The 22,517-nt window shown below is 38.3% G+C and overlaps 1 protein-coding gene across 1 annotated transcript; it reads right to left on the bottom strand.

The window, feature by feature from the left end:
- Positions 1-11,128: 11,128 nt before the first annotated feature.
- On the bottom strand, positions 11,129-12,460 carry LOC136829591 (uncharacterized). The gene has a single exon (XM_067088438.1). It carries the CDS (start codon positions 12,458-12,460, stop codon positions 11,129-11,131), a length of 1,332 nt encoding a protein of 443 aa, XP_066944539.1.
- Between the last annotated feature and the right edge of the window lie 10,057 nt (positions 12,461-22,517).

A 22,517-nucleotide genomic window follows, 5' to 3' on the forward strand; every position in this document is an offset into this window, starting at 1 on the left:
GGTATAACCGTATTTCTTTTATGAAGTCTAGTTTATGAATAATGAACATTGCCTAGTGAAAATGCATAAGCTATTCCCGTGCAGTAAGTAGGAATTAGGGAAAGTCAGGTGAAAGTAAATGCAGGCAAGCCTTGGATCCTGAGCCCCATTGGTTGGAAGAAGAATAGCCTTTACCAATACTAACTTCGTATGGTAGCCGCAAGTGTACGAACACCGTTGCATTATACTTTAACTGAAGCAAGGAAAACTGACTGTGTCCAAAGTTGACTAAGTGGTTCATGTAACTTCTCCTCACTATCACAGCACATTCTGTTCTTTGTTGGGACTAGGTGGGTAATGAAGGGGTTTGATGTACTTCATTTGTTACAGAAATAATCCAATTATTCAATACATAGTTCAGACTGGCGACCTAACCCAATTAAGTAGTTGTCTGTCTTTTGGGGGTAACTTTTAGCTTCAACTGACAGCTTATGTGTGTCTTCGGCAGAGCATGGCCACATAAAATGCAGTAATTAATTAAAAAACTCATTAGCCAAAGTCCACACGTAACACTGGCGAACCTCGCTAAGAACTCTAATTAATTTAAAGAGAAAAGAATTGGGAATCAAATTAATTACACATCAATTTCAGAGAAAAGTCAGATCATATTTAATTTCATGGTAATTCTTCCAAACAAGGAGACAGCAGTATGATAGCAGTAAGGATACCAATTTTTATAAAGAAATTAGCATAGATAGGGAAGTGTGCATTGAGAGCAGCTAATTTATAATTTACAGTTTACACAGTCCTAAAGAAAAACTTTGCCGAGTTAGGACACGCTGCCAGTCACATATTTTCCAAGGTCGTTATCGAGTCATATTTATTATTTTGCTATTTGCTGGCCAACGAGTATTGTATGATATATAATTTTGTACTAGATAGCTCAGGGCAAGACAAAGAATGGAGAATGTGTGCTTAGCGTCTTTTCATAGCTTAGGGCGGACAAAATTTGTGAAGTTCATAGAATTTCAAAACCAGTAACCTGTTCGTCACTATGAAGAGTCCACTGATTGAGCGTGATGGAGCTAATAAGTTTTCATATCGCGGGAAGCATATCTAATTTCCATGTCATTAATATAGCAAGCGAACGGCAACAGTTAATTTCATAATTTGCATTTTGAAGTAACGTAAATTCAGGCCCATCAAGACGTCACGAATCCATTTCCTTTTGTGTTGCTAATGGCCACTTAATAAGCATGGCAGATACTGGAAGCAGCTAATTCGGTGTGAGATAGAAAAAAAGGACAAGAAACAACAAATGTAGATCACAGTAAATTCGTATTCCATCTCCATAACGTACAATCGCATGCATTGTTGGTATATTTAGTTAAAATTTGCATTCCTACATTTGCTTTGTTTGTTTTGTGAGAGGAATTCGGGTGCTTTGTGTGTTTCAAGTGTAAACAAACACTGTGCCTTGAGACGACATGTATTATTCAACGAGACTGCGCCTAGCCACATTTTGTTTTTGAATCAACAGCTGTGTGATCACGTGACCCGTCCGACATTTTGGGGAACGGGTTGACTGCTACCCTGTCCGCCATCTTAAAACCCTTGTTGTTTGTGTGATTGGTGCCTGTGTGGCGACACAGTCACCTTAGCTTCTGCCTCAATTGCCACTTCAGGAACTACTTTGTTTTGCATAGTAATCCTACTTGCAAAATCTTAGACAGCCATAGGATTCATCAATAGATAGGAAATTAGGTGCAGGATTCCATACAATAGGTAAAAGCAAGGAATAATTTAGTTAGCGAATTATTTATTTAGGAATATATAACAAAAAGAAGAAAAGTTCCTAAACAAATACACTGTCGCAGGAAATTATATCAAAGAAAACGAACTTCATCATTTAACCGTACTTCAGTGTAAGACATACAATGCAGGGGCAACAGGGAAAGTTATGATTGCTAAGACAATCCATTGCTGAAATAGACCAAGGAAGACGTATTTCAAAATAAGAAACCTGCCAGTGTGCCTTTATAACAATTTTACTTATTTTCTCAGGCAGCACGAACTTTGCTGGCTGAATACCTCTCTCTCTCTCTCTCTCTCTCTCTCTCTCTCTCTCTCTCTCTCTCTCTCTCTCTCTCTCTCTCTCTCTCTCTCTCTCGTCTATTCAAGTAAGCGTTCAACATAAATCCAAAGTACGTGAACCTTCTTCATCGAAAGAACAGGCCAACACCGGAATAATTAATTAAACTAAACCTAATAAAAAGAAACACCTCTGTCCCACAGATACATGAGGACAAGTTAAGCTAACAAAAAATCAGTTATAGAAAACTGTCAGTCACGAGTGAGGACTAGTATCCAGACCTAAGCAAAAAGTAGACTTCCTCCCTCTGCATGAAAGGAAGTAGCAGCTGGTACTAGGAACTAGTCACTCACGAGGGCCTCAAAAGCAACCACAATTTATTTTTTCTTTTCCACAGTGCCACTAATCTGAGGCACTGTCCCAACCTGAATAGCTTACATCTCTCTCTCTTTTACCTTCCCTTTCTCTTCCACTCATTTGTTACACTCTGCTGGGGTAGAGTGCATTTTCCTTGACCACAAATTAGTTGAATACAAGTCAAGTGTTGTCCCTAGGAGTGCACTGGCACCATAGTGCCACCAAAAGGAAAAGAAAACCAGAAAAGGAACACAGAAGAAAGTCCTTTTGTTACATAAGTTACAATAATGCATAACAATACTGAGTGCCACCAGTGTGACCTTTACACGACACAATCAACCACAGTGCCACCTTATTGAAATGGTGCCACACCCTTGAAGTGTCATCCCAACTCTGAGGGACACTTCCTCGCTGCCCCAGTATGTCCAGTCAACCCGGATAGACACCTTACCCACCAGAACCATGGCAACAGAGAATCATAGAGCCTTCATGGAGCTGGGGCAGGCGGCAGGTCTCACGGGATTGGACCTTACCAAGTGGGTTAAGGAACAGCTGGATGACTTGGCCATGCAAGAGAAGGAAGAAAGACTGGAATGGAGGAGGTATGAAGCCGAATAGAGGCAGGTGGAAGACGAAAGAGAAGAACACAGAAGACAGCATGAGTTAGCTTTCAAGGAGAGTGAAATAGTTCTCAAAGAAAAGGAGCTCGAGCTGGAAAGAACGAGAAGACAAAATGCCAAAGCTATGGCTATACACCAAGCCTCCAACCCCACACCTGCTGCACCAAATGCTCCAATCTCGAGCATTAATTCCCTCATCCCCAAGTGGACTGAGGACGAGCCAGAGGCATGGCTGGAGGAAATAGAGGCACTCTTTGATAACTATAGCACCACGGAGACAGAAAGGGCCTTGGTGCCAGCCAAGCACATGGAGGGAAAAGCTAAGGCAGCCCTTTGCTCACTGGAGAAGAGTCAGAGAGGCAACATGGCTGAAGTGCGTAGAATCATCACAAAGACCTAGGATATAACCCCGGAGAAATGGAGACAGCGGTTCCGAGATCTTGCCAAGGAAGTCGGCTGGTCCTGGACTGAATTGGTCTGTCACAAGACCCAGTTCGACTCCTTGTCTTGCACTATGTTTGAGGACCTCTTTCAATCGGACCATGCTGGAGGATCTTTACCAATGTGTACCTGGGCCCCTTGCTGTATATCTAAATGATAAGCAACCCACCACCCTTATGGAAGCCTGCCGTTTGGCTGATTCATGGGAAACCTTCAACCAGTCCCACGGCACATCTCAGCAGCGTATAGTGCCCCCCGGATACCTCTCAGGCTCGACTTGCCCGAAGAATGGACTGCCTAGCAAGCCTCCATGCACCCACTGTAAGAGGGCAGGGCACACTGCAGCTGACTGCCGATACAACTAGGCACTAATAAGCAGCCTCCTACCAATAACCAGAACTCCTCTCCCTCTACATCCACTCAACCTTCTCCACCAACTGTCACCGCAGGCCACCGAGCCCCTACAAAGGGCCAGTGCCGATCCTGTTGTGCTGTCAGCCACCACAGTGCTGGACATCTGGCCTGTCCACATCATGTCTGCACCACCAAGTTCATCAACCTCATTAGCACCTCATTCTCTGCAGCTGGGCCGCATAAGATACTGTACCCAAAGAGGTTGGAGATCCAGTTCATCTTGGTGGGCCCCCTTAAGGGCTCTGGCCTGCCAGTGACTCTTCTGGTCACGGTAGACACGGCAGCAGACATTATTCTGATCTCCAGGGCCCAAGTGCCAGCTGGTGCCACAGTTGACCATAAAAACTGGTGGGAGATGAAGTGGATAGAGGGCCACACCATTACCATTCCCACAGTCAAGCTCCAGGTCACGACACCTTGGAGCACCCTACCCCACCGCCTTGGCGTGGTGCGTGGAATTCGGCCCAGAGTGGACTTCCTATTGGATCGGGACCTCCTCTGGGGAAGCCCTTCCCAACGCTACTTCGCAGCTCCACGGAGGCCCAGACTGTAAGAGAACCCCAAGAAGGAAAACCACCTTCCGCCCACTGAAGTGGTCAGCGGAAGGGGCACACACCAAACCATTCTCAGCCTAGTCCTCTCCATTCACAAAGGGGCAGCCAACAAAGAGGTCCTCCCTCTCCCCGAAGAGACATGCAGGGGGACCAATACCACTGTAGGACGTGTAAGCGGACCGGCCACTCCACTAATTGGGAGGGCTGCCCAAATAAGCAATGGCCAGCGGACGCCCCAGAGCAAGACTCTCCAAGAGGCTTTGATCTCCAGCTGGGACAGGAATCTCTGCCGCAGCCAAATTCAAGCCATCCGCAAGGTGTTGCACCTCCAGACCCCTTGTCAGGCATGCCTGACCCCCAACTGCTGCCAGTGCCACTTGCAAGCACTGAGCAGTGCCACGCTCCGTCCAACACGGACGTTGAGCCACCAATTAAGGAGGACCTTGTGCCTGGTCCAAACCATGAGGCGGATGCTACTCCGGGAGATCCAGGATCCCTCACAGCACTAATCATGGCAACCGGAGAGCACCTCCGCACCCCCAGAGGATGAACCCCTGGTGGATCAATCTGTCACACCTTCTCTGGGAGACCAGGAACTGGCCTCCTCAGACGCTGAGGTCAAGATCGCTCTCGCTCCATTTGTCGCAGCAGCTGGAGTAGGGAGCCTTCCGGTAGCTTCTGAAACTATCCGACTTCACGCCCACTAGTCTGTCTGGCCTTTCCCCAGGGTCGGTACCCTCATTACCTCCCAGGTCCGATGTAGTTAGGCCTTGGAGGAACACGAAGAAGAAGAAGGGGCGGAAGAGAGCCCAGTAGTTGCAGAGCCATGAGCTCATCCTGGCACTAGTGCCCTCTCAGCATAATGCCTTACCATCTTAGAGTGATCCTGGCCCCTTGCCCAGAGGAGGTAGCCAGCGTGATCTCTACCATACAGTAGCCTAGACCTGATTGAGTACATCAGAGTAGTAACCTTGTCACTTACACCTTCCATCAAGCCGCAGTAACCAAGTAAGTACATTGTAACTGAAATCAGACAACCTAAACTATTGTGAAGAGAGCCACTAAGCTCATGACACGCATGGCCTAAGACCTCAGTGAGGCAAGCATTTTTCATATGAGGCAGACCTCATGTACCAACCGGTAATTATCAATTGTAGTGCAGAAAACCTTGTAACTTAGCTAGTTCACTGTCCCTTACATTGGGGCTACGGCCGTGTTCTGATAGGTTAGGATAGTAGATACCATGGAATGTACCATTTGGCTAGGTCTAAAACATCACGATTGTAAGAGGTAGCACTTAATAATCATAAGCACCTTTGAGTACACCTAGGATTCAGTAAGTAAGTGATGAAAGCTCATATCCTTTTTAGAGTTAGGCAGATCCGTAGCTAGTTAGACTGCATGGGACAAATCTGCTCAGGGGAGAAGAGTAAAGTAATAGAGGCGAACAGCTTGCTTAGTAGAGACCTTCACGCCGGAAAGGGGGTGAAGGCCTTCTTAAGGGGGAGAGCTTTTATAAATATTCTGCTGTTCACCCCCTCTGCATTATTTTAGTAGGGATATTATTCTAACAAAGACAGGACAGTGTCTCTGTCGAAGCTAGAAGAATATGGGCTGGGAGGTAGACGGTGTTTTCAAAAGTAACGTCCTTTAGTAGCGGATAGGTTAGCATTAGGGACCTAACCCACAGGGAGGGTTTTCACCAAGTCATCTCTAGCGAAAGTGGTCTAAGCTTCCTTTTTCCCTGTTCCATGCATTTGGCAATGTTTTGTCAAATTTTCAGACTGCCGGAGGCTACATACCAGTATTGGTGACAGAAACAACAGCAGCCCTGACCTGACCTGGTGCCAGAGAGAGATACCCACTGTCGGACACACACATCGCTCTCAAGTCCTTTACTTCCTCCTGTCCGTTTTTACTAATAACTTTGTCCTTTGTTCTTCCTCTTGTCTGTTTTTTCACTAAGTGAATAGACGATATGTGTTGTTCGAGGCTGGTAACTCTTCTTCTGAACTTATTTTCCATTTTTTCCCTTCCGCCACCATTTACAAGAACCTGGTATAACTGTATTTCTTTTATGAAGTCTAGTTTATGAATAATGAACATTGCCTAGTGAAACTGCATAAGCTATTCCCGTGCAGTAAGTAGGAATTAGGGAAAGTCAAGTGAAAGTAAATGCAGGCAAGCCTTGGGTCCTGAGCCCCACTAGTTGGAAGAAGAATAGCCTTTACCAATACTAACTTCGTACGGTAGCCGCGAGTGTACGAACGCCGTTGCATTATACTTTAACTGAAGCAGAGAAAATTGACTGTGTCCAAAGTTGACAAAGTGGTTCATGTAACTTCTCTCACTATCACAGCACATTCTTTCTTTGTTGGGACTAGGTAGGTAATGAAGGGGTTTGATGTAACTCATTTGTTACAGAAATAATCCAATTATTCAATACACAGTTCTGACTGGGGGTAACTTTTAGCTTCAATTGACAGTTTATGTGTGTCTTTGGCAGAGCAGGGCTACATAAATTGCAGTAATTAACCCTTTCCTGCCCAATTGACGCCATATTACGCAACAACCCCTACCCCCTTCTTGTCTGACTGACGTAATTTTACGTAAAATTTACCGACATTTTTCGTACATGTGGTAGGGTAAATCTTTTTATTCTCGGACAGTTGGTGGTTTCCAACAGGCTAAAGCATACCTTGGACCGTAAACTCAGGCATCGATACGCCAGGCAAGCAGTCCCTATACTGCGCATGCGCAATTCCCACAGGCATAGTAAATTTCCCACAATGAAATCAGCTGATCCTACCACGTTTTTCTCGTATCTTACATTTTTTTATAAAATGTAGGATTACATTATTGGAAACACTCTGTTTGGTATCCTCTATTTTCTATAAATTTTTAGTTCCTCTACTGTGCATGCGCAAAATCCATGACGTAGTAAAATTCTCACAATGACATCAGCTGATCGCACCCACGCAGGCCTGGCAGGCCACACTTCTGTCAGAGACCATGCGTACGAGGCTGGGTAAACACGTGTGGCTGTTTACATACAGCGACGTCAATCGAGAACAGTTTCCAACATGCTTTCGCAAAGTTTTTACGGTAAAACTAGCGGAAATTTGTTAGTGCATCACATAAGAGACGTCTGAATTTCAGGCAGGGCTCTGAATCTCATTTTTCATTATCATATATATCGATATTTAGAGAATTTTGTTGGCTTTCTCATAAAAAATAATTCATTCACCCAACTGTTATAGCTTTTGAGCTACGAACGATAATGTTGACAACGGTAACATTTTTTTCGTTTCGAACAGCTTATAACGTCAAAATGAAACTGTTGCTGTTACCAAAGCCATTTTTCTTGACTCTCACTTTATTCCTCAACCTTTCCTCTACATTTTTGTATATTTACAAAGTAATTTCTATGATAAAATCCGAGGTACAGCTCTTCAAAAAAAATGTCTAGCGATAATTCTCACCGTATGCCTGGCGGCGCGCTCTGTTTCTTACCCACTTTTCTATCAATTTTTCACCAACTGGACTTATTCGTTTTTCATTGTTTTATATGTCGATATTTAGAGAATTTTCTTGGCTTTCTCATAAAAAATAATTCATTCGCCTAACTGTTATAGTTTTTGAGCTACGAACAATAATGTTGACAACGGTAACTTTTTTTCGTTTCGATCAATTTATAACGTCAAAATGAAACTGTTGCCGTTACCAAAGCCATTTTTCTTGACTTTCCCTTTATTCTTCAACTTTTCCTCTACTTTTTCGTATATTTACAAAGTAATTTCTATGAAAAATAACCGACATAGGGTTCTTCAAAAAAAAATTTTCTAGCGATAATTCTCACCATCGGCTGGGCAGAGCGCTCTGTTTCTCACCCTCTTTTCTATCAATTTTTTCACCAACTGGACTTATTCGTTTTCCATTTTTTATATGTCAATATTTAGGGAATTTTATTGGCTTTCTCATAAAAAATTATTCATTCGCCTAACTGTTATAGCTTTTGAGCTACGAACGATAATGTTGACAACGGTAACATTTTTTTTCGTTTCAATCAAATTTTAACGTCAAAATGAAACTATTGCCGTTACCAAAGCCATTTTTCTTGACTCTCACTTTATTCTACAACTTTTCCTCTACATTTTCGTATATTTACAAAGTAATTTCTATGAAAAATAACTGAGATAGGGCTCTTCAAAAAAACTTTTTTTCTAGCCATAATTCTCACCATACGCCGGGCAAATCGCTCTGTTTCTTACCCTCTTTCTATAAATTTTTTCACCAACTGGAGTTATTAGTTTTTCATTGTTTTATATATCAATATTTAGAGAAGTTTGTTGGCTTTCTCATAAAAAATAATCCATTCGCCTAACTGTTATAGCTTTTGAGCTACGAACGATAATGTTGACAACGGTAACATTTTTTTTCGTTTCAATCATATTATAACGTCAAAATGAAACTGTTGCCGTTACCAAAGCCATTTTTCTTGACTCTCACTTTATTCTACAACTTTTCCTCTACATTTTCGTATATTTACAAAGTAATTTCTATGAAAAATAACCGAGATAGGGCTCTTCAAAAAAAAAATTTTCTAGCGATAATTCTCACCATACGCAGGGCAAATCGCTCTGTTTCTTACCCTCTTTCTATAAATTTTTTCACCAACTGGACTTATTCGTTTTTCATTGTTTTATATATATCAACATTTAGAGAATTTTGTTGGCTTTCTCATAAAAATAATTCATTCGCCTAACTATTATAGCTTTTGAGCTACGAACGATAATGTTGACAACGGTACCATTTTTTCGTTTCAATCAATTTATAACGTCAAAATGAAACTGTTGCCGTTACCAAAGCCATTTTTCTTGACTCTTACATTATTCTTCAACTTTTCCTCTACATTTTCGTATATTTACAAAGTAATTTCTATGAAAATAACCGAGATAGGGCTCTTCAAAAAATCTTTTTCTAGCGATAATTCTCACCATACGCCGGGCAGAACGCTCTGTTTCTTGCCCTTTTTCTATCAATTTTTTCACCAGCTGGACTTATTCGTTTTCCATTCTTTTATATGTCGATATTTAGAGAATTTTGTTGGCTTTCTCATTAAAAATAATTAATTCGCCTGACATTCATAGTTTTTGGGTTACGAACGTAAATATGAAAATAAGTAAATATTTTTTTTTTTTCGTGAAATAACTCACATTTTTTTGTATTTAGAGGGCTGGGACTCTTATTCTGACTATTCCACCATAAAATATAAACATTTAGAAAAAAAAGGACAGCAAAATGAACGTTGTTGGCATAAAATTTCTATTTTTGCTGAATTTTCGAAATAATTATTTTTTCGCACTGTCGAGCGCTCCCAGACACATCGGGGCTCATGTGCCCTCAGTGATGTGATTACTATACAGATATGAAAGGGTTAATTAAAAAACTCATTACCCAAAGCCCACACGTAACAATATATATATATATATATATATATATGTTACAGTCAACATGCACTAATAATCGGTCATTACGCCGTAATGACTGAAATTTCAGTCATCACGCCGTAATGCACTTAGGGACATTTGATCCCCCTACAAAGAGCTAGTACTAAACACGGCAAAACAGTGAGTCACCTACACTGTTTCGCCGGGTTTAGTACTAGTCCCTGGGGGTCAAATGTATTTCAACCGTGTTTAGTACTATAGTTCGACAGATCTAAACTGATAGATTGTTTACCTCCTTGAGAAAAGCGCTGCTGCCACTTCTCTTAACCTTTAAATCGTCCCCTTCTTAAGTCTTCAGCCATCTCCCAGTAGGGCAATATTTGGGACAGTACTCAATGGAAGTGACCTTATAAATCCTCATCCGTTAACTCCATCCCCATTCCATTTGGTTATTACTTTGGAGACTTTATTTATTGTTATATTTGCTATGACTTTTACCTGTAAATTTTACGTACATTACATATCTTATTTGATGATCTTTTCATTAAAAGTAATAAAAATCTGTAATTACCATTTATTGTCTTATGACATTTTCATATAATCTCGTCAGTAGAGTACCTTATATTTATTTTTTTTTATTATTTAACTTTTCCATCTGCCATACTATCCATTTCCTAAACAAGTTTGTAACATTTTGCATTTCATTGCCCCGTATTTTAAGTTTCCCCTAATCTTCATTCATCAAGTTATGATTTACTTTAGTTTCATTTCCTTTTTCATAGTATATTTTATCTTTAAAACCACACAGTATTCTGCCTTATTCTCTCTTGACTACAATTTCATTGATCTCCATTCTATTTGGTTATAACTTTTAGGGCTGTAATATTCTCTTATGTTTTTATAATGTATACCTTTCAAGTTTTGCATAAAATACATGGCATTTTATCTAAAACTGTTTTGCATTTAAAGTAAAAAAAAAAAAAAATCGGCCATTACTATGCATCATTTCTTATGACATTTTCTTCTGAAAAATATATGACATACAGAAATGAAAACATAGTGTAAAAAAAAAGATTGATTATAACTCACAAATCTAATGCATGTAACAATTTTTACTTTTTATAAGGTTGTTGCACATAAACTCATCATTGGGAGAGAAATAATTTATTTACAGTAATTACCACAGGAATTGCAATAATATGATTATATACAAAATGTACATTACGAAGAATCTTCGTCGTCAGATGACCTTAGTTCAATAACGAACGAGTCAATATATTTATCGATACAGATATCTTTTGCAGCATCGGCTATTTGCAAATTTTCGGAATGTTTAACTGCATTTGCCCAGTTTTCAGCCGTCACTGACTGAATTGCTTCTTTGACGAGAGGTTTAAGATCAGCCATTTTAAAATTGTTTCTTTTTGCCACATAGGTCTTTACTTGGGCCCAAATCAGTTCAATGGGATTGTATTCACAGTGATATGGAGGTAACCTAACCACTTGATGTCCATTGTCTCGTGCCATTCTGTCTATAACATAATCATTTCTGATTCCATACGACAGTGATTTGACCATTTCCAGTAATTCACACTTGTTCAAATTATCACTTGGATTTGCACCCTTATTCTTTAGCCACTCCTTCATAACGTCTTTTTGTCTGTAGACAATACTAAACATTGTCGGAGGTTTGTCAATTCGTACGGAATGATATGAGGCGTTATCCAAAACAAGGATAGACGATGGCGGTATATTTGGAAGAAGTTGATACTTGAACCATTCTTCAAACATTTTAGAATTCATTTGATGGTGGTAATCACCATCATTTTTAGATTCAAACACTAAGTCTGCATTTTGTACAAATCCTTCCTTAGAGCCAGCATGCAGAATGACGAGTCTTTTTCTCTTCCAGTAGGCGGTTTCACTCCCGTTGCTTTTTTTTGAATTCGTATCCATCCAGCAATGATTCACTGTATAGTTTTGATTTACCCAAGTTTCGTCAATGTATATCACTGAATCACTCCCCTTCTCTCGAATAATTTTCATTTTCCTTAGAAATGCTGTTCTTGCACTAACCACATCAGGCCGTTCCAGAAGAAATGGTTTTCCGTTCACTCTTCCGTATTTAAAACCCATTTCTTTTAAAATTATGCGCAAAGATTCCTTACTTCCACTGAATAACGTATTTTCTTTAAATTCACACAGGATTTTATCAAGATTGGGTTTTTCTTCTCTGACATAGAAATTGAGAACAATTCTCCGCAAAGTACATTTATCAAAATCGTCTATGTTTGTCACAGGTTTTGACCTTTTCCGTTTCTTCTTGTTGCTGAACGGCGGAGTTGCATAATTTTCCTCAGACTCTCTTGCCTCTTTGCAACAACGATGAATGGTAGCTTCGCTCAACTTTGTTGCCTCAGTGGCACGGAGAACTGCTTGCGATACATCACGAAGTGGACCGCCATTCAGTTTTTCTGTGACGAAGTACTTATAAACGTAATAAGCCATTCGTCGGGCTTTTCCTGGCAGATGACCGCTTGGAATCTCTTCCATGATCAACCGTATCACAGCGTACTTTCTGAAGGAATGAATTAATTTCCCTACTGACTATTGTTCTCGGTAAACTAAAGGAAGAAGTCATTCTTTTTGGCGCGTAATTAAGTTCTCAGCTAGACCGGGCGGTCGGGCTTATCCAAAGTGTAGCTTAAGAGATAAACTTCATGGTTTAATAGGCTTGGCCCACCTTCATATCGCCTGTCAAAGCTTACGAGAAAAGTGGCAGCGTCTTTCGAAGCATTTGTCACGTTTATAAATGCGATTTCTAATCTTATTTACAAATAAAATTAAAATCACAATATGTGAACGTGTAAGTACATCAAAACATGCTAAAAACTTTAAACTACTCATTTATTGATTCGTGTTTATAAAGTTAAGGTATTAAAAACTGGATACTGGTAGATGTGGCAACAGGGTTCTTACCCAAAGAAAACAACAATCTCTCAGTTTAGATCTGTCGAACTATAGCTCCTGGGGGGATCAAATGTCCCTAAGTGCATTACGCGTGATGACTGAAATTTCAGTCATTACGCGTAATGACTGATTACGCGTGTTGACTGTAACATACATACATATATATACATATATATATATATATATATATATATATATATATATATATATATATATATATATATATATATATATATATATATATATATATATATAGCCTACAGACGAAAGAACACAAGGTTAAATAAGAGAACAAATGTGGTATCATTACTATGGCTAATCCCTAAAAATCCATGAGATAGCGTTAGAACTTTCGAAGGTTGCTGTTCACGTGAATGAGTTAATTTCCACCCTTATTTCTCATCGTTTCACCAAGTATTTGAGGCACGCACATCATAAAGAGAATACCTTGAACTAGCGAAGCAATAACACATATAAAAGCATAGATAGGGACGCTGGAACATTTATGATTGAATGTTATCACGTATGTACGCAACTGGGTTCTTGAGTTCTTGTAGATAAAGCATATAGCAAGTAAGATAAAATGCTAGACAAAAAAATTGGAGGAAGAAAAATGCACTTCGTTGCCTCCGACAACGACGAGATAAGTTTTGCCTTCAGTGCGACAATCCCCCCAAAAGTCTTCGGCCACTTTCAAGAGCCAGCATTATCAAGATTATTATAATGCAGAATTGGTTGCACATAAAGTCTATTTCGCACAGTCATCCTCTTATTCTTTTCCTTTCTATTTTCCCTCCCTGCCTTTCTTCCCCCACTCTTTGTCTTCCATTCCAGGCGTCCCCTATTCCTCCCATCTCTCTTAATTAAGTTCCGTCACGTTTCAGTATACCGTAAAGACCGGAGGAGCCCCCGAAAGCAGGCACTTGGCGGCTTTTCTCATTATTTACTGGAAGGCGGTTGGGGTGGGGGGATGAGGTAGGGAGACAGACAAAGAGAAGAACGAGGAGAGAAAGGGGGAGACATGGGAGAGGGAGAAAGACAAGATGAGGGACGGAGAGAAGGAGACGAGGTAACAGAAAGAGGAACAGAATTTGGTAGAGATGGAAGAATACACACAAAAGAAAGGGATAGTGAAGGAGGAAGTGAATAACAGAGAGAAAGATGGAAAGGAGAATGAAATGTGAAAGAAGTGAGAAGAAGGAAACTTAGTAAATGAAAGTGAGGGATGAGAGGATGAGTAGGAGGGAGGAAATTAAGAGGGAAAGTAAGAGAAAGATCGGAGTATGGATGGAAGAAGCGCTGCAAGGAAAAATGGAAAATGAAGACAAAGGGAACGAACTGAAATTTAAAAGATAAAAAATAATCCAGAGGAAAATGGAGTGCAGAGGGAACAAAAATATCAAATGAAGAAGATACACCACGTAGAAAAGAAAGACGAATGACAGGAAGGACGAAGGAAAATTCTTCTGAAGTTTCTTCAAATGTCTAAAACTCTTCTTTTCGGGTAACTTCAATTTCCGGATATTTAAGGTAACCTTAAAGGCGAAGATAAAGAAATTATTTAAGGCAATCCGCTTATAGGATATTTTTAATGGGTAGTTATAACGCATTCATTCCCTTTAGGGCTTTACTTGTCTGGAAGAGATTGTGGATAAGAAAAAAGTGAATATATTTTTGTTTAAGGTGCTGAGGAGTATATACTCTAAGATAGCAACAGAGTCTGGTACAACTTGGTATATCAAATATAAAGACATGCTGTAACATTTCACCGTAGAGAGAGAGAGAGAGAGAGAGAGAGAGAGAGAGAGAGAGAGAGAGAGAGAGAGAGAGAGAGAGAGAGAGAGAGCTAGGAAAGTAGAAAAGTTTGTTATCAGAGGAAATTAACTGTAAGACCCTCTTACCGGACACAACCATACCCTACTGCCTGCTCCAAAAAGACAAATGCTGTATTTTATCCAAACATTTAAAAGAAACAGAGTAGGGAGGGGGTGAGGGTGGGGTAACAGCAGGTGGCTTTCAATGGGATATGATGAACAAACAGCCATCGAATCAGCATCCCGAGATGCTGAGGGATGCCAGCGCTGTCTCAAGTCAATCAGAAAAGTCAAGTGAAAGGCTCCAATGAAATGTCTCTCCTCCTCCTCTCACGTTTTAGACTGCGTATTCCCAGTATCAGCTGTCAATGTCATCTCTTGGAAAGGTCTGTACTATTTGATTTTTCCTTCCCTACCACAGAGACCCCTCCCCCATATTTGGCTTTCAAGTTTCCTTACCAATCTCAAATTTCTTCAAGGCTTTTATTTCTATCATCACAGTATAATCCAATCTTAAACTTGTCGTATGAATGGGGTTATACGGATGGCATCTCTGAATATGTCAGTCAAGTGCCGGGAGAGAAATATCAGCTTCAAAAGAATTCGGGAGTCATTCGTCTTTTATTTTATCGGATGGATAACTGACATGCATATTTAAGTGCATCATAAATTCATTGTTGAAAAGCTCTTGTTACAGAACGACGAATATTTGCTGTCATCATTTCTGTCCTTGTATCCAGGGAAGATAAGGAATTATTTTATTTAAAGACAAAATTCATCTAGATTAGCACTTTATTTTTTCTTTCTCCATCTTTAATTACTTCATTAGCATGGTAGTAAGTGATCTAAAATCACTGAAGGAATGTTTATTCGCTCTGGAAAAGCAAGTCCTTATTAAATTAGTCCAACATTATCCTTAATCTAATTTTATCTACTCAATTTAGTATACTTATAGCAATTTATTCATAGAGAAAGATCCGGGATGACGCCACCATTTTCCAAGAAGTTTCTGACAAGCTCGAACGGTGATATAAATTCAGAAAACTGCAGTTGTAAACTGACGTCTCTATGACTCAAATTTCATGAGACACTATTTACATATCTCCCTTCCAGTGCTTCTGTCCAGCTCCTCTATTACGTAAGACGAAAATGAAATTGAACTTCTCTCCCGGTCCAACTTGAAAGCTTTCCGGAAGATTCTTAGTTACTCCAAGTTCAGAAGACTCCAGTTATTCCAAGCTTGAATATTTTTGTCAAATTCAGGTTGATCCTTTTTTGTCACGTCCTTCACCGATTCTCTCAATGTGCTGGTGATATGAGTAGCATCCGAAATGCTTATCTAGAAGACTCTTTCATTTTGCTGCTAAAATACAAAATTCTTACTTTGTTTCTGTTTGCCATGGTGCCTTTAAGTTAAGTATACCTTTAGTTTTACCAGACAACTGAGCTGATTAACAGCTCTCCTAGGGCTGGCCCGAAGGGTTAGACTTATTTTACGTGGTTAAGAACCAATTAGTTACTTAGCAACGGGACCTACAGCTTACTGTGGAATCCGAACCACATTATAGCGAGAAATGAATTTCTATCACCAGAAATAAATTCCTCTAACTCTTCATCAGCCGGCCGTGGGGAACTGAACTCCGGCCCATCGAGGGACAGTCTGAAGTTCAACCGACTCAGCCAACGAAGGGTTATGGTGCCTTTAACCTCTGCAATTTTCAAAGGCGGCTCTTCTTCCTCTGGGCTAGATCCCACTCTGTACTCGTCACCCAACCCCCACCTACCTCAACCGCTCCACGTCCTTTTCTTTTCATTTCCGGATAAAAATAACTGTTAAACACAGGGTTACGCCACTACCTTTGAAAAACAAGACAGTGCATTTTGCATCAAACCTTAGCGGTCTTTTGCGAAAGGCGATGCCTTATTTTAAAGTCAAAATTTTGTGGCTGAGATGATGGCAATTAGTTACCCATCCTGTCATCACAAACATTTTTTTCATAATCTGGCCTACAATAATTGCTTTACACTGAGTTAAACTCTTCATTTTCCCCTTAAATAGGTCATAGTCTTTTAAAGTAATTGGCTCTTATCTAAATATATAATCTTTTCGGTTTTTGCCACTAAAACGGTTATTGTTGGATTTTAGGGTGTCGCGGTCATTTCTTTTTATATCCAGATTAAGTTCTTTTTTTCAATATTCGAATTTTTTTCTTCCTTAAAACATTAGGGGGGTTTTCGTTTTTAGGCGAATGGTGGAATATCCTAGTTAGATAAACTATATCCGAACAGAGTAAAATTAGATTTAAAAATCTAAATCTTTACTCGATGCAGAACTAGAAATGAAAAATGTTTGCTCATCGAATATATTTATCGTGAATAGTTTATCGTCTTTGCGTGTCAATGACAATTTCCATAAAACCGCCAACTTTACGTGTCTAACGTAATGAAAAATAAACTGAAAAATGCGACAATGCGTTTGAACCCTTTACTCGAAAAACGCGTGTTTTTCTTTAGTCTTTTTTCTCTTAGGTGCTATTTGTGACACCTGAGGCTTCCTAAGTCTTACTAAATAAATTAAGAAAATTTCACAGCTCTTTCGCCCTTTTTTCTATAATAGATTATTTCTTGGAAAACCTTATGCAAGATTTACTGAAAGTGGATGAATTGCTGTGTTCATGCTGTAACAAAAACTGTTCCACCAGATTTCACACAAAGCTCGAACTATGAAAGGTTTCAGTTCTAAATGTAAATGAATGACATGGTGCTGCGATTATTATTTGATTATATATATATGTATATATATATATATATATATATATATATATATATATATATATATATATATATATATATACATATATATCAAAAAACATTTTTATAATGTTGTTAACTAGATTTTAGCACATAACTTTTCTGATCCCATTGTGAAATTTAATATTCCTAAATTGACTATGTACGCCAAGATACCATATACTCACTCTGACTTTCTTAGATTCAAAGCTAAAAAAATCATCGAAAAAGTTTGCGATTTCTAAATATCTAATATCTATGAATCTAATATCTATGAATCAACTAAAGATTGGCGGCTTTTTTAATTATAAGGACAAGCTACAGACCTTTATGAAGTCCAGTATTATTTACAAATTTGAATGCCCAAGATGCCTTGGTAGTTATGCTGGTTCATCCAAAAGAATGTTGCAGGTCCGTTATTACAGCCAATCAGGTTTGAGCTACAGAACTGGCTCACAAATTACTAACCCCGAATTTTCTAGTATTAGAAATCATGCCGTTAAACGCAAAATTAATATTGATAAAAAACATTTTTCCATAACTGGAACTACGAAACAATCTGCCTACTTAATGACCTCCAAGTCTTTGTTTATTAAACGTCATGCACCTCTTCTAAATTCCAACGTGTCTTCTTCTCCTTTGCGCTTGGCCTAAGTATTTTCTGGGCATGCGTAACCTTGTGGTCTCACTTCGTCTTCCCCTTTCCTGTGATCAGGTTGGCTTAAAAAATTCTTTGCTCTTTTTTTGCCTTTAATAAATTTTGTAATTTTAAAGAATGTAACTACTGTTTCTAATTTACCTTTTATTTTGAATTAAGAGAATTAATACGTATTTTTTTTTTTTACAGACCGATGATGTGTTTAAGTAACACAAAACGTTCTAACAATAAATATGTAACTGTTTCTTTGACTGTCGTCTTCTTTGGACTCCTGTTTGTTGATACACACACACACACACACACACACACACACACACACACACACACACATATATATATATATATATATATATATATATATATATATATATATATATATATATATATATATATATATATATATATATATATATATATATATATATATATATATTATATATATATATATATATATATATATATATATATACTGTATGTATATTTAATGTATGTATGTATGTATGTATGTATACATATGTATGTATGTATACATATATACATATATATATATATATATATATACATATATATATATATATATATATATATATATATATATATATATATATATATATATATATTATATATATAGAGATATATATATATATATAGAGAGAGACTTCTCAGCAAGTTCCAGAGGAATTGTCACATTTTGCAATTTAAAATTTCATTAAAAGCACCGAAAATTATTTGATTTGATGCACGGTTCAATGATTGCTTGTTTCCAACTCTAATGAAGCCTTAGTATTCTCTCCCTGCTTCTGTTTTTCCTTAGGTTGAAAACCTTCCATCCTTTAAGACGCAGAAATGCCTAACGGTTCATTTGGTATCAAGCCATTTTGTTTTACCGTTCAGCATTTTTAAGGGAAATAGAGAGGGAGAGATTCGCAAGGGAAAGATAATGAGGGAGAGAAGTGTTAAGAAAAAAATATGGTATTAGGGAAGTGTGGGGGAAATATAACAGAAGCAGGAAGGAGAAAGAAGATTAAGGTAAGACATGACGCATTATGTTGCAACAACGCCAGAAGCAAAACTGACAGTACTAGTAACATCGGCAGATGCTAAATCTGTATCAGAAGATTGAACAAAGCAACAATTTGATGGTAATGCTACTAAATCTCTTTTAATCGCATTGCAAATAGCACACAATGCGATCATTTCGTTCTAGAATTATTCCGTAATCATCTCCATAATCATTCTGGCAATTTCGCTGTTATCGACTTTGATCACCATTAAGCAAGTGTAATCGCTTTCCAAAGTTATTTGAAACATACTGTAAATGCACAGTGCCTCGGAATGGAGCTAGACACTTGAAGAAAACTTCGAAGAGGTTATCTGGATGTATATGAAATAAAATACTGAAGTCTGGCACTTTCTAAAAGGCAAGATTGATATATTTCAGAGAAGAAATTAAGCATTTCTTAGGATGATATTAAGGGTTATCTGATAACTCAAGCGCATATGCATTAAAACCAACTCAAAATACCAAATGTTAGACTTTAAATGCAACATACTTTAACGACAATAACCCATTTGGTTTTCAAGTAGTTATTCAAATTGATATGACCAGGCACCTGGTCGTTCCTATTAAAACTGGCGATTTAAATTTCGAGAAATCATATGAATTTTTACACTTATTTTGAAGGTCAAAAATTAGTTTTGCAGTACAAAAACTGTATAACTGTTTTGTCGGTCGTTTACATACACGTTCGGCTTATCCATGAAATTCATTTACAATGCAAGCAAACAATGATCATTCACACAGACGATTTGTTGACTTTTTCGTGAATCCGTTGAAACGTTATAATTTGCGGGATGTGACAAAAGTGAATTAAATTCCTACAGAGTTTAAGTACAGAAGTTTATCTTTATGATATGAGATATTTACTGTACTTTCTCTTGCACTGTTGCTTGACTGATTGATTCATTTGATGAAATTCAAGGTGTCAATCCAAGCACTGGGGCATTTTCAGCAATTTGGTGTTTAAGACAGTGAAAAGATGGAGTTAAGAAGGGAGTAGGAACGAAGGCAAAATAAAAAACTAAACAGCGGGTGCAATTAGAGGACGAAGGGACGCCGTAACTATCCTTTAATAATACCTACAGTGCACCGAATGAGATTGTAAAGACAAATCTTGTTTTACAGATATAATTCTAATTAAAGATACTTAAACTGGGAAGTTTTGATTTTTTCTTCATGGTTAGGACTTTTTTTAAAAAATCATTTAAAGAACATCCCGATCTGAAATAGCGTCAAAGAACGCCCAGGGGGAGACCTTACAGACCTTGCAGTTCGCTCAGGTTGCCCCAGGTCCCTCAGTGTGAGGCCCCTCTGATGTCTACCAGAGAATTGCTAATGCATCTTCCGGTATATTTTGCATCTTCCAATCTTGGATGGTCTGGGATGCATCTTAGATATTTGTCGAGCTTATTCTTAAACACATCTACCCTCACTCCTGTTATGTTCCTCAGATGAGCTGGTAGCGCACTGAATAGATGCTGCATTATCGATGCTGGTGCGTGGTGGATTAATGTCCTGTGTGCTTTCCTTAGTTTTCCTGGTATAGTTTTGGGCACTATTAATCTACCTCTCCTTGCTCTTTCTGATATTTTTAGCTCCATGATGTTTTCGGTAATTCCTTCTATCTGTTTCCATGCTTGGATTATCATGTAGCGTTCTCTTCTCCTTTCAAGACTATATAAATTTAAGAATTGTAGTCATTCCCAGTAGTCAAGGTCATTAACCTCTTCTATTCTAGCTGTAAATGACCTTTGTACACTCTTTATTTGTGCAATATCCTTTTGGTAGTGTGGGTACCATATTATATTGCAATATTCAAGTGGACTACGTACGTACGTTTTATAAAGCATAATCATGTGTTCGGCTTTTCTTGTTTTGAAGTGCCGGAACAACATTCCCATTTTTGCTTTGCATTTTGCCAATAGTATTGCTATTTGATCATTGAATAACATATTCCTATTCAACATCACACCAAGGTCTTTAACTGCTTCGTTATTTGTGATTGTCTCGTTATTAGGTCCTTTATATGCATATAGCATTCCTTCTTTATCACCATAGTTTACCGATTCAAATTTATCATCCTATTTACCTCTGCCATTTATATATTTTGTTTAGGTCTCTTTGTAGCAAGTTCCTATCTTCATCACAAGTAATTTCTCTACTTATTCTTGTGTCATCGGTGAAACTTCTCACTACCGAGTCCTTAACATTACGGTCTATGTCTGCAATCATAATCACAAACAGCAATGCAGCTAACACCGTACCTTGTGGCACACCGGATATTACCGTAGCTTCATCCGATTTCTCATCGTTTGCAATCACGATCTGTTTTCTGTTTTGCAAAAATTCTTTTATCCATCTTCCTACTTTATCCACAATGTTACGTTTTCTAATTTTTTTTCGCTAATATATTATGGTCTACCTTGTCAAAAGCTTTCGCAAAGTCTAGGTAAACCACATCTGTATCTTTTTCGTTTATCATATTTTTATATATGCTTTCTTGGTGGACTAACAGCTGGGTTTGTGTACTTTTTCCAGGTACAAAACCATGTTGTCCTATATTAAACAAACTATTTTTCATTAAATGTTTCATTATATTTTTTTTCATTACCCTTTCATTATATGAGATGTCAGACTCACAGGCCTATAATTACTTGCCTCTAGTCTTGATCCACTTTTGAAAGTAGGGGTAATATATGCTAATTTATGCTCATCATAAATCTTGCCTGTATCTATACTTTGTCTCAATAATATTGCGAGTGGCTTTGCGATTGAATGAACCACTTTCTTTAACAATATGGCAGGTACGCCATCTGGTCCTACTGCTGATCCATTTTTAATTTCATTAATAGCCTGCACAATATCGGCTTCAGTAATATCTATGTCCGAAAAATATTCACTATTTTCATCTCTTATTTCTGTATCATTATCTTCATTATCAATTCTAGGTGTAAATTCACTCTTATATCTTTCTGCTAATATGTTACATATTTCCTTTTTTTCATTCGTTAATCGCCCTTTAATTCTTAGAGGGCCTATTTCTACTCTTATTTTATTCATCTTTTTTGCATATGAGTAAAAAATTTTGGAGTTTTGCTCGATATTTTGTAGGGTCTTTTCTTCTAGGTCCCATTTTTCATTTTCTTTTGACTGTATAATCTTTTGTTCTGCATTTTCTACCTTACTTTTTAATTCCATCACTTTCCATGCATTCTTTTCTTTTGAAAGATCTTTTTTCCACTTTCTGATTTTCTGGAACAAGATCCTTCTGTCTCTTGGTATGCGTTTTTTTCTTCGATATATGTTTTTCCACTATTT

The sequence above is a fragment of the Macrobrachium rosenbergii genome, chromosome 44 (assembly GCF_040412425.1).
Source record: "Macrobrachium rosenbergii isolate ZJJX-2024 chromosome 44, ASM4041242v1, whole genome shotgun sequence".
In the NCBI taxonomy this organism is placed as follows: domain Eukaryota; kingdom Metazoa; phylum Arthropoda; class Malacostraca; order Decapoda; family Palaemonidae; genus Macrobrachium; species Macrobrachium rosenbergii.

Bases quoted from the DNA above. Each gene is read 5' to 3' on its own strand.
- LOC136829591 (XM_067088438.1), bottom strand. From the start codon at position 12,460: ATGGAAGAGATTCCAAGCGGTCATCTGCCAGGAAAAGCCCGACGAATG.